Consider the following 13,491-nt stretch of genomic DNA (forward strand, 5'->3'; position numbering starts at 1 on the left):
CCCTATTTTTAAACTCCAGTTTAATTTTATCCACTCCTGGACTGTATTTTCAGAAGAAATCTGAATTTGTCAGGTATAAAATAATATCTTCTGCAAATAGAGCCAGCTTTTCTTCACTACCATACCAATTATATCCTTGAATTTCTGAGTCACTTATTATCTTTGCCAGTGGTTCTAAATATAATATGTACCTTGTGCATCTTTTTTAAAATCCCTGTTTCCTCCTTCCTATCACATGCCATCCATTTTCCTACCATCTGTTTCACTTTATCGCATAGCTGACTTATACATTTTTTATCGCTTTCACCCTTAATTATTAACATCCTACCTTCCTACAAATAATATTCCGGTCTCCTACAAACCTGAATAATTTCTTAATTTATCCTTTCTTTTCATGCTGCAACCTCCTTGATTGCTGCCTCTGCTTATTTATTTCCATGTTGTTAGTGTTACAGTTTTCTTTATTCAGATTAGTTAGAAGATATAGCTACTTGGAAAGTTGTCCAAGTTTCATATCAGTTGTGTTATTTGTGTTATTTTTTGTGATCCAGTGCACTACACTAGATCTGTCATGACCTGACATTTAGCAAGGGTTAGTAGACCTATATCTGTGTTTTAACCTTTTTTTTGAGTAATGTAGTGATCTATAATAACTTAATTTCATTTCACAATTTATGGAACTTGTGCAGTGGTGCAGCAGTTGCATTGTCGCCTCATAGCAAGAGGTTGTCCGGTTCGATTCTTGGCTGGGGTGCTTTCTGTGTGGAGTCGGCATGTCCTCTCTGCATTCGTGTGGGTTTCCTCTGCGTGATCTGGTTTCCTCCCATGTTATAAAGACACATGTCTTGAGTGTTTCTCCCCGGGCCTCCGTTGAAAATTGGCTTTGTTCCAAGTCGGAATTTCCAGGTAAACAAATGTTAAATAAATAAAGTCATAGATACAAGAGCTTTACTCCTTGGGCTTCCACAACTGCTACTCCCCTGTCATTAAAATAGATAATTGTGAAGTTTTATATTTGATTTATTTTATGTATTATGCAGAATTCAATGTGTGGGACAACTCCTTTCTAGGCTGTTGTATTAGACTTAGCAGAATCTGAATATTATTCAAGTGTTCGATGAAAATAGTCCTACATGCAGCTGTTATACATCCTGCATTTCTACATGTTTTACAGGATTTTTTCATAGATTACTGTGTTCCCATGAACTTTGTCTCATTGTACCAGCACAGAACATTTTGTTTTCATGTAGCCATCTGACTATCAAAATAAGAATAAGTAAACTGTGAAGATTGATAAATCTGGAAGTAATAAAATTTAGCTCATGAAAACTGTACAAGATGTCTGAATTTTAAGACTGCAAGTCGTTGCAGGTATGATTTGTGTTAAAACAAGAAAGAGACTAATTAGACTGCAATACTACAGCTGTCCTTTGGTACTTAAACAAGTCTCTCACTCTTTTTAACAGGTATTCAATACTTTCCCATTCATAAAATATCTTCCTGGTCCACACCATAAAGTAAAAAATAATGCAGAAGATGTTCTTTCCTTCATCCATGAAGCAGTTCTTGATCACAAGAAAACCCTCAGCAGAGACCATGTTAGAGATTTTATTGATGCATATCTTTTAGAAATGGAAAAGGTACGATTTTGAAGAATTATTCTTACAAAAGCATATTTTTACCAGAATTGTTTTGCTCATGTTTTTACTAAGTATATAAGTTCTAAGCTCATACATGTCAAAGCAAATTGCATTTAGCCAGTTTGATTTTTAAATATTTTATTACCCATCCCTGTTCTTTCCCATAAGTCATCCACTTGGTTGTAAATGCCAAAGAGGGCAGATTGCTTGTACAAGTCATCCTAAAGCATATTATTTTTCCTGGTTCTGATGTCCACTAAATACATGATTGTGCTAAAAGACAATGCTCGCAGTGTGTGTGTGTGTATGTGTGTGTGTGTGTGTGTGTGTGTGTGTGTGTGTGTGTGTGTGTGTGTGTATGTGTGTGCAGGGGTGACAATGTTGAGAAATGCAAATTTTCTTTGCAAAAAATGCAAACAAAAAGGCCACCTTTGTTTTGATTGCCCTCATATGATTGACCGTGACATACTTTGCATACACATGAAAGAGTTTAATAGTATAATGGAAGATGCACATTGTTAGACTGAGTCAAAACCTAATTCAGATAATAAGGAAAAGGACATTAGTACTGAGAGCAATATATAACCCCATGAAGCTGTGGAAAGAAGAGATGGCATACAGTGTAATCCTGCAGTCACAAACATGTATCACAACAAGCTTAGTAATGATAAATGTGAAGAAGGGGAAGATGTAGACACAGCCACAGGAAGTAGGATTAGGAAGAGAAAACTGATGGAAGTTCAAAAAACTGCAAAGCAAAGGAAGGCATAATTTTTTTTTTAGGAGCACTTAATGTTACTAGTATTACTGATGATGGCTTAACAATGTGTGAGTTTTGCAAAACGCTACACTCTGATACTTAAATTCCCATCACAGAGAGCAGCTACAATGTTTATGGAAGCAATACCTTATTTGGAGCTTTGGGAAGGATAACAATACTGGATGTTACTGTAGATGTATTTGATAGGTTTGTCGTATGGGACACAAGTAAAACCTTTAGGCTTATTGTGGTTTATACAAAGACAGGGATAAAGGATAGGAAACACCTGCCAGAAAAAAAAGTAAAAAAGTTTGTGTCAGTATGAATTAATTATGCTGAGAAACCCAAATTGTAACCAGACAGGAAAAAGGAAAGTAATTTAAGACAGGTTTTCAATGAAGTTATGCACCTTGAAAAACTGCAATTAGCTAAGAAATAATATATTATTTACTGGAGAGGGAAGCTTTATACTGAAGTTAGATTACTGTTTGTTCTTGGATGATTTGGCTGACGTGCACTGATCATGGTTTAATGTGGCTTGAAATATGTGAAAATACAGGTAAGATCAGAGAAGAGAAAAGCATAAAAAGATTAATGTTCTCAAACCAGTATTTTATTTCACATTTTTAGTAATATTGTTTTTGATTGATTTGTAGAGGTAAGTTTTATTGACTGATGCCTTACAATTTTTTAAATGGTGTCAGTGGTTGGAAGGTATTTAAAGATGTTTGAATATGAGTTCTGATGAAGTCCTTGATAATAGTTGGTTGAAAGTGCTTAACTTTTAAAGTAATAAAGTTTTGGTAAGATGATCAGCTGTTTTTTTTTGTTTTTACTAGTTTGATTCTGGCTGACGTGTGCCTGTTTTAGTTTGTACAAGTGATAGTGTGGTACCCTGTCTTTATGGGAGCCTCCAAATGAAATAGCAATGAATGAAATGCTTGGTGAATGTACCCAACTTGTACTTTAAATGTCAAGATTTGGGCCTTTCAAGATGGCTGCACATTGAGTAACAGCTTAATTCTAGCTTTCTCAGTTTGAAAACAGAAAGTCATCAGAGAAAGCCAGTAGACTTGTATTTCTGTGTAAGTTTTGGTAACTGGCTAGGAAGTATGCTGCCTGGATTCCAGGAAAAAAGAAATACAGAGGACCTGAAAAGAAAATCAGCTACACAAGGTGAGAAAAAAAAACCTGACTGGAAAGAGTTATTCAGCAAAAGAGCTATTCAGCAAAAAGCAGTGCATGCTCCAGACATGACTTCCAGTGCCAGTTACCTATAGGAAAGTATAAGACAACTGCACACAGCCCTGATTAAAGTAAATGAAACACTGATGAGTATATCAACTCAAATAACAAAAGGCTGGAACAAATGGAAGAAACTTTAAACAGATATTCAGATGAGGTGATAAAACTGCAAAAAATCAGAGGTCAAAATGTAGAAAAGGCTGTCTGAATATGAGCTGTTCAAGAAGAGCAGTTTCAAAAAAATAATAGAATTAGAGAAAGAGTACACAGGGAAATCCTGAGATTTTTTGTTGTGCCAGAGAAGCTGGAAGGAACTGATGCTATTATTTTATGAAAACACAAATATGCAACTGGACTGGTATTCAACAGCAGGAGTTGTTAATTGAAAGAGCACATCATGTGTATACTCCAAACCTGTCTATGAGAAAGCAAGAAAGACCTGTAGGAGTAAAGATGCACTCCTACCAGCAGAAGGAGTTGATTCTGACCAAACTGTAGCAGAAAGACAAAGTAGTAAAAGTGGGAGACAGCACAGTGTTTGTGGAGAATGATTACTCAGTGTACACCAGGCAAAAGAGGAGTAAATTTAATCCAGTGTGTAGGGAATGTCGAGAAGCAGGCATGATATTCAAACTGCTGTACCCAGCTGTCTTAAAAATATTCTTTCCTGGAGGGACAAAATCACTTTTTGATGCAGTACATGCTAAGAAGGAAACACAAATGTGTGTCCAACAAAAAGTGAGCTATCAAACAGAAAGAGATTCCGCTTCTTGTTCTTCTGGTAGTAAAGAACACAGACTGTGCCAGTGAAACCCTTTCTAAGGTTTCAATGGAAAATGCTTTAGAGAAGGAAAAAAGCACAGGGGTTGACTAGAAGAATCAAGAGTACATTGGAAATAAAGCAGAAAGAAGATTTGGGAGATGGAGATGAACAGGAATAAAACCAGTAACTTGGAAATTGACAAATGTGGGATTACAAAGCAATAATTTATATTTGTGAAACATGACAGAACAAAATCTGGAAATATTGGACTTGTTTGACTTTGTTAAACTTGTACAGAACTCTAAAGCCTATGCCCTACTTCATGTCATTAATGTTCGGAAAAGTACTTAGGAGAGGGGAAGGGGAAGAAGATGGAGAAAGTTAATTGTAAGTAAAATATTTTTTCTTAATAGTAATATTTTTATAGTACATGATTATCTTTGCATGTTATAAAGTAAAATTTTATTAGTTCTTTTTAAGTGTAATGGGAATACTAATATAATCAGGTGCTCCTGTTTTTCCCCCTCCCTTTTTTCTTTTTCCTTGTTCAGTTTTAAAAAATGTAGGTAATGCAACGTAAAAATAGAAAATCTGGTCAAAAGAGCATGACAAAAAAAATTGTTGTACTTTTTCTTATTCTTACATGGGGAAATGACTGGATTAAGGCCTGTAGCTTGATCTAGTAACACATTTTAAGAGAAAGCACTTAAATGAAAAAGAACATTGAATTTTTATAAAGTTTTTTTCTAGCAAATAAATGTATGTTTAGTAGCACCTTTTTATTTGGCCCTCATGACTCCATGGAGACAATCTGATAAAGAGAAAAGATTAGGATATGATGTTTTCCCATGTGGGAGAGCTATACAGATAAGACAAAACCAGGTATCACTTAGTAGAAGCACAGGCTGTACCATGCATCTTAGCATGGGTAACCTTTCTTGTAGGTTAACCCAAGTCTATAAGTGTGGCTGTCAGTTTGGGACACTTGTTCCTATTAGGAGGGTAAAACTTTAGTATTTGAAGATGTACATAGTTTTGTGTGCTAGTATTAAGTTAATAGGTTTTAGGGAGCTATTGGGGGTATTTTTGATTATTGTTTGAGAGCTTTCAATAAAACAAAAACTTTTATTAACAAGAACAAACTGATCAACCTGCCAAACAGCGTATGCATGTAACACAAAAGCTGGAACTACACACTTAAAAAAGGTGTTACACATAAAAGGTGAAAGTAATAACTTTTAGAACAGTGATACTTTCTGTAATGTCTTTAAATATCAGTGGTCTCACAGATAAATACAAAAAAGAAAGAGTATTGAACTAAATTAAAAAACGTACAGTTGAACGACTTGAAAAATTAAAAAACTGGTAAAAATAAAAAGTAACAACTCGTCACAAGTACACCAAAATGGTTTAATGGACATAAACAAACTTAGCGCTTTCACCCATCCAACCACGGGTTTCTTCAGAGCAATTGAAAAAACAGCTGATTTTTATACTCTTATTAAATGAGTATCATTCAATTCAATTCAAAGCAGCCTATTTAATTAAAATTCTAATTAATCTAGTTAAACATCAATTATTAGTAAAAACTATAAACAATGATAAGAACATACAACACCAAGAAATAATAAAACATTACAGTACTATATAATGTGTATTACCATATAATACTATATACAACTACCTATATACACACTAAACATACCTATTGTACAATTCTTATTATTAAAAATACTTAATTAAAGAATCCTATAACTGTGTTTATGGTCAGTACTAATAAATTCAAGTTGTATGTATTTTCTAATCTTAAATATAAATGTATTTAATTTATATTGTTAATATATTTAAACATTTTTTTATTAAAAACTAATAACCCTTTATAATAGTTTGTTTGAATAGTATATACTTACTTTTTAACATATTTTCTATTAAATGTTGTATGAATTAATTTTTGTTATTATTAAATAATATATGAATTCATTTTTAAATAACTTGCTATAGAAATATTTTCGTTGATACCTGGCTTACTACATGCATTTAATCTAAGTTGCCATAGACATTCTTTGTACTCAAGTAAGGCATTGACATCACCTTATCCATATTTTGAGGAACCCTGTCTATGACAAAAAGCAAAAATTTTTTGAAATCTTGACAATCTAAACTGTGCATGTACAGAGAGTTAGTCTCTTTCTTATTTTTAATATCTCTGATGTGCTCACCTATCCTTTCCTTTAACTTTCTTATGGTCTTTCCGATGTAAAAAGCTTGACAGGATAAACAGGTTGCCACATATATAACTAACTTGGTGTTACAATTTGCATGTCCTGGGCATCTAATAGTTCTTTTATACCCTTTTATTGCTACATATGTACCATCCATAATGTACCTACACCACCTACAGAATCCGCATTTTTTCATTTTCGACTCTCTAAATAAAACTTCACTTTCAAAATATTTTTTTAAATTTTTACCTCTACTAAAAACTATGGTCAGAGAAACACCTAATTCTTGCAAAATCTCAGTTTGATTCACAAACACCTTATCCCATACTTCTCTAATATTACTTGCAAAAATAGGCGTGTAATTACTGTATGGCAATATCATTGCTTTTGTTTTATTAGTGTTGTCACTACCTTTCATATTTTGATTAACTAAGCCATACTTTAAAATAGGCTTGTAATCCAAATACCTCTTAATGGTTATCTCTTTTCTAATGTTCACCAACAATTCGTTCGGATAATCTCTCTCAACAAACATGTTGAGCAAGTTGTCTATTTCTTTGTTAAACTTCTCATCATCACTTATCATTCTCGAGAGTCTAACCATTTGTCCCTTAACTAAGTTTCTTTTTTGAAAGGAAGGATGACAACTTTTATAATGCAAGTACGAATTTGAAAATGTAGATTTTCTGTAAATATTTGACTCCAATTGATTTTCTTGCTTATATAATTTTATGTCCAAATATTCACATGAATCTATGTTTATTTGAAAAGTGAATCTAAGAAAAGATGTTGTACTATTCAGATATCCCATAAATTCATCAAATTCATTAATACTACCTTTCCAAAAAAGCAGGATGTATTCCAAGAACCTTAGATATAAGTCAATATTTGAAAAATATTTGCTTGTAAAAACATGCTCTTTTTCCCACATTGCTAAAACTAAGTTAGCATATATGGGGGCACATCTTTCCCCCATAGCAACACCAGAGCATTGTTTGTAATGTTCACCACTGTGTTTAAAAAAAATATTTTCCAATACCATTTCCATTAACTTAGCTAAGGTCTTAACCTTGGATGTAGCCATCCCCCCATAGTGAACCAAACTCCTTTCAAACATATCTAGTCCTTCCTTTAAGGGAATAATTGAGAATAAATTGACAACATCAATAGTAATTAGATAAACCTCTTTTAAATTAACTGTGTTGTAATCTTTAAGAGTTGCCAAACAGTGCCATGAATCTTTCAAAATGTGTGCTATATTACTTGTCACCTTATTACAGGTTATATCAATGTAATGTGCAGTAGCTTCTAGTTTGGAACGCTTTGCTGCTACAATCGGTCTAAAGGGGGGGTTAGTGACACTCTTGTGTATTTTAGGTATTCCAAATATGCTGGGTATGACAGGAAAATCAACTAACATATATTCATACTCAGATTGTGAAATATCACCATCCATTAATAACTCATATAACTGCCAATCAATCTTGGCGTAAGCTTTAATAATGTCATATTTGGAAACCCTAGTATATGTGTTTTCATCACCTAGCATGTCACTAATTTTGTTGATGTAATCCACGGTGTTCATAATAACAACACCTCCCCCTTTGTCAGGTTTCATCACCCTGTAATGATTGCTTGCTGTTAATTCTTTTAAACAAAACCTTTCGGCTTCAGTAAGATTATCATTTGAAACCTTTGTTTCTCTCCAAGCTTTTCTCAATTGTAATTCACACAACATTTCAAAAAGGTGAATTATTTGATTATTTGGTGGAATAAAAGTACTACTTCTTTTCAGGGTGAGTCCCCTATCACAATTAAATGAATTAGATTTACCTTTGAAATATATTTGCAAATTCAGTAGTCTTACATATGCTTTCAAGTTCAATAAAATAAGTCCCAAGTCAGGTTTAAAACTTGGAGCAAATTTAAATCCCTTTTTAAAAAGTGAAATAAATTCATTATCCAACTTTTTCTCTGTGAAATTATATACTGCGAGGCTCCCTTTTCTAATAATTTCACAACTTAAATTATCTGTTGCTGCTATATGTGTTTCATTGTTTTCTTGAACAATATTTGTTAAATTAACACATGAGGTTTCTATAAAGCTAGCTCCAAATAAAGGGACTTCATCATCACTTAAATTTTTAAACAATAATTCCTCTGTATACATTTCAGAATCATGATGTTCAGAAGAGAATTGAAAAAAATCTGCTAAATTAAATGTCACAGGTATACTGTTTAGTTCATTATCAAAACTGTGCTTTTTGTGTGCTAATGCTAATGCTGTGTTTGCCTGAATCTGCCGTTCCTGTTGTTTGTCTGACAGTAAAAATTCTGATACGGACCCTGATAATGCCCTTTTAGGCGTTCTGACCTGCGTACACCCTGTTCCTCTAAAAAAGGCTCATCAAAATTATCATATTCCAGATTATCATTGTTGTGCATATCAGCATTATTGTTAGCAGTGACTACGTCTCTGTATCCTGTGTTATAATTAGAACTAGGTACATTAGTTTTCACAGCACTCACACAATGCTTATAATCATTGAAGTGGGCATATGCCCGATTATTAGAGTAATCATTAGTATCTCTCAGTAACTTTTCGTTCTTATTATCAAGACCCTTGCTGACAAATTTATTAGTTTCCACTAAAATATTGTCAAACTTAAACTTATTACTTTCAAATAGCAAGTCATTTCTACTGCTGTTATCTAATAATGTTAAATTTTCACTCAAATGCGCTAACTTTGCATTATTGTTTTTAATAATAAGTCGAACCAAATTTTTACCAGTGTCGTCAAATAATTTAATAAGTTCTTCAAAAGTGTCACTGTTTTTCTCAAAACCAAAAGGTACCTTGAATATTCTAAGTCCTTTCGGTACATGGTTTAGCTCCAAAGATCTTTCTAAGAAAACATTATCCATTTGTAGGGTTTTAAACTTCCGTAAAGTTTTTTCAAAGTCATTAAACTGTTTAAAGAACCCATTTCGCGACCGTTGTATGTTTGACCAAATTTAGGTGCTGAAAGCAGTTCATTGATTGATGGAAACACCATAGCTTTTCTCCAAGCGCCATTAGAACCCTCACCAGCGTTCGAATATGGATTCGGCCTCAAAATCACGTGCCCCTCACTTCCGCTTGTGGTACGCACAGCATCAACGCCTATGAAATCCTTCGGACCACTGCTGGCTATTGGGTTACCCCTTGATGTTCCTGGTGTTGAATGTAAAGTAAACACACGTTCCTCACTTTCTGACAAAGAAACATTAGTGTTACCATCACTTATAATGTTCTTATCGGAACCTTCTCCGGTTCCCTTTTCTTTTAACACAGCCAAAAGTTTTTGCGTAATAATCAGCTGTTGTTGAAGTAACTGCTCCATAAATTCAAACAAAAGCCCACGTAACAACGTATCACAATAAATATAATGCCACAACCAGATCTGCTGCACTCGAAAAACGGGTCATCACGAACCGACAGTTGAACGACTTGAAAAATTAAAAAAACTGTTAAAAAAAAAAAGTAACAACTCATCACAAGTACACCAAAATGGTTTAATGGACATAAACGAACTTAGCGCTTTCACCCGTCCAACCACGGGTTTCTTCAGAGTTAAAACAATTGAAAAAACAGCTGATTTTTATACTCTTATTAATTGAGTGTCATTCAATTCAATTCAAAGCAGCCTATTAATTAAAACTCTAATTAATCTAGTTAAACAACAATAATTAGTAAAAACTATAAACAACATATTTTCTTAGATTCACTTTTCAAATAAAAATAGATTCATGTGAATATTTGGACATAAAATTATATAAGCAAGAAAATCAATTGGAGTCAAATATTTACAGAAAATCTACATTTTCAAATTCGTACTTGCATTATAAAAGTTGTCATCCTTCCTTTCAAAAAAGAAACTTAGTTCAGGGACAAATGGTTAGACTCTCGAGAATGATAAGTGGTGATGAGAAGTTTAACAAAGAAATAGACAACTTGCTCAACATGTTTGTTGAGAGAGATTATCCGAACGAATTGTTGGTGAACATTAGAAAAGAGATAACCATTAAGAGGTATTTGGATTACAAGCCTATTTTAAAGTATGGCTTAGTTAATCAAAATATGAATGGTAGTGACAACACTAATAAAACAAAAGCAATGATATTGCCATACAGTAATTACACGCCTATTTTTGCAAGTAATATTAGAGAAGTATGAGATCAGGTGTTTGTGAATCAAACTGAGATTTTGCAAGAATTAGGTGTTTCTCCGACCATAGTTTTTAGTAGAGGTAAAAATTTAAAAAACTATTTTGAAAGTGAAGTTTTATTTAGAGAGTCGAAAATGAAAAAATGCGGATTCTGTAGGTGGTGTAGGTACATTATGGATGGTACATATGTAGCAATAAAAGGGTATAAAAGAACTATTAGATGCCCAGGACATGCAAATTGTAACACCAAGTTAGTTATATATGTGGCAACCTGTTTATCCTGTCAAGCTTTTTATATCGGAAAGACCATAAGAAAGTTAAAGGAAAGGATAGGTGAGCACATCAGAGATATTAAAAATAAGAAAGAGACTAACTCTCTGTACATGCACAGTTTAGATTGTCAAGATTTCAAAAAATTTTTGTTTTTTGTCATAGACAGGGTTCCTCAAAATATGGATAAAGAAGGTGATGTCAATGCCTTACTTGAGTACAAAGAATGTCTATGGCAACTTAGATTAAATGCATGTAGTAAGCCAGGTATCAACGAAAATATTTCTGTAGCAAGTTATTTAAAAATGAATTCATATATTATTTAATAATAACAAAAATGAATTCATACAACATTTAATAGAAAAGTTAGTTAAAAAGTAAGTATATACTATTCAAACAAACTATTATAAAGGGTTATTAGTTTTTAATAATTTTTTTTTTAAATATGTTAACAATATAAATTAAATACATTTATATTTAAGTTTACAAAATACATACAGTTTGAATTTATTAGTATTGACCATAAACACAGTTATAGGATTCTTTAACTATGTATTTTTAATAACAAGAACTGTACAATAGGTATGTTTAGTGTGCATATAGGTAGTTTTATATAGTATTATGTGGTAATACACATTATATAGTACTGTATTGTTTTATTATTTCTTGGTGTTGTATGTTCTTATAATTGTTTATAGTTTTTACTAATTATTGTTGTTTAACTAGATTAATTAGAGTTTTAATTAATAGGCTGCTTTGAATTGAATTGAATGACACTCAATTAATAAGAGTATAAAATTCAGCTGTTTTTTCAATTGTTTTAACTCCAAAAACGTACAGTGCACATAACTATGCTACAGGAGACACACTTGGAAAGAAGAGAACATGTGAATTTGATAAAGAAAAAGAGGAGTACATATATTAATTGCAAGAGGAGCTTTAGTAGTGATAAAAGAGGATAAAAAAGATAATGATAGATTTGTAGTACTAAGGGGCTACTGGCATGTATTTATATTCCACCCAAAACTGCTATAATGGAGCTTAAGAAGATTCTGGGTGGAATAATCAGTTTTCAGTAAGAAATACTACTTATAGTTGGGGAATGGAATTTGATTTGCAGTATTGAAGATGTGTCTGGTGCACAGAAGGGAAAATACAACAAAGGCGGGTAGATTTTAGAAGAAATTTATGAAAATATTTAGCATGAAAGATGTGAATTCAGTAGTAGGAGTTCAGAGTGAATTTGCATATTATTCCCCAATATACAAAAACTAGGGCTAGGCTAGACAGAATTTACAATTCACAGAAACGTGCATTTAATTGAAAGTATTGATATGCACCCAATAACTATTTCAGATTATGAGTCAATAAGAACCAAACTAAAAACATGGTAATGAAATAAAAATGAGACATTGGCACCTTCCCACCTATCTGTTGTAAAGACAGGAATTTAAGAAATGGGTAGTGGAAGTTATTCAGGAGCTATTTGACAAGATAGAAATTTCTTCTGAAAATGTAGCTAGAGAGTGGGATAAAATTAAAGTGGAGTTTAAGGATAGAAATAAAAGAAAGGAAAATATGGTTATGAAGTAACAAGAATTATTTAGAGGGACTGACAAATTTTAAAGTATTGCAGAATAGGGGAATCACACAAAGCAAGAAGAGGTGCAAGTGCAGAATTCTAAACAGAAAATAAGGGATTACATTGATAATATGCATGAGTTAAGACAGACTGCTGTTAAGCAACTTTTTTTTTTACAATAACTCTAGAGCACAAAAACTTTTAGCACAATGACTCGGGGGAAACAAAGTAGAAAGGGCTTGTCACCAAGCTTAGGGAGCCTATAACAAGAGATCCTGTAGAAATATTAGAAATATTTTGGAAATTCTATGAAAGTCTGTACAAAACATAGAAATATGGAAATCAAGAAAAGGTACAAATGGAAATGTTTATGGAAGAATTTAATATGCCAAGATTAGAGGTAGATGAGTTTCAGTTACTAACAGTTAGGATAGGAGGAGATGAAATAACAATGGTGATACATAACCAATCCACAGGGAAAATCCCCAAGAATAAATGGTATTTAGAAGCAATGTGGAGAAAAATTGATAAATATCTAGAAGGTTTTGTTTAACAGTATTGTAAGAAGAGGAGAAGTACCAGCATCCTGGAAGAAAGCGGTGGTAGCTGTAATACCTAAAGAGGCTAAATATTCGTCAGATCCAGCTTCATACAGGCCTATTTCAGTACTAAACCATGATTATAAAGTGTTTGTATATAATGACTAAAAGAATGGCAAAACTGATGCCAAAATTGACAGATATGGATCAGTGGGATTTTGTGCATGGGGAGGCAAATGTTTGACAACATTAACATAACTGA

The 13,491-nt window shown here is 32.9% G+C and overlaps 1 protein-coding gene across 1 annotated transcript in view; it reads left to right on the forward strand.

The window, feature by feature from the left end:
- Positions 1-13,491, forward strand: part of LOC122809266 (cytochrome P450 2J4-like) — a 668,981-nt gene that overhangs the window by 285,999 nt on the left and 369,491 nt on the right. The window contains exon 5 of the mRNA XM_044080640.1: positions 1,467-1,640. Coding sequence (XP_043936575.1) covers positions 1,467-1,640 — 174 coding nt within the window. The remainder of the gene's footprint in view (positions 1-1,466; positions 1,641-13,491) is intronic.

Source organism: Protopterus annectens, chromosome 8.part0 (genome assembly GCF_019279795.1).
Source record: "Protopterus annectens isolate FY-2018-M chromosome 8.part0, PAN1.0, whole genome shotgun sequence".
NCBI classification, from domain to species: Eukaryota; Metazoa; Chordata; order Ceratodontiformes; family Protopteridae; genus Protopterus; species Protopterus annectens.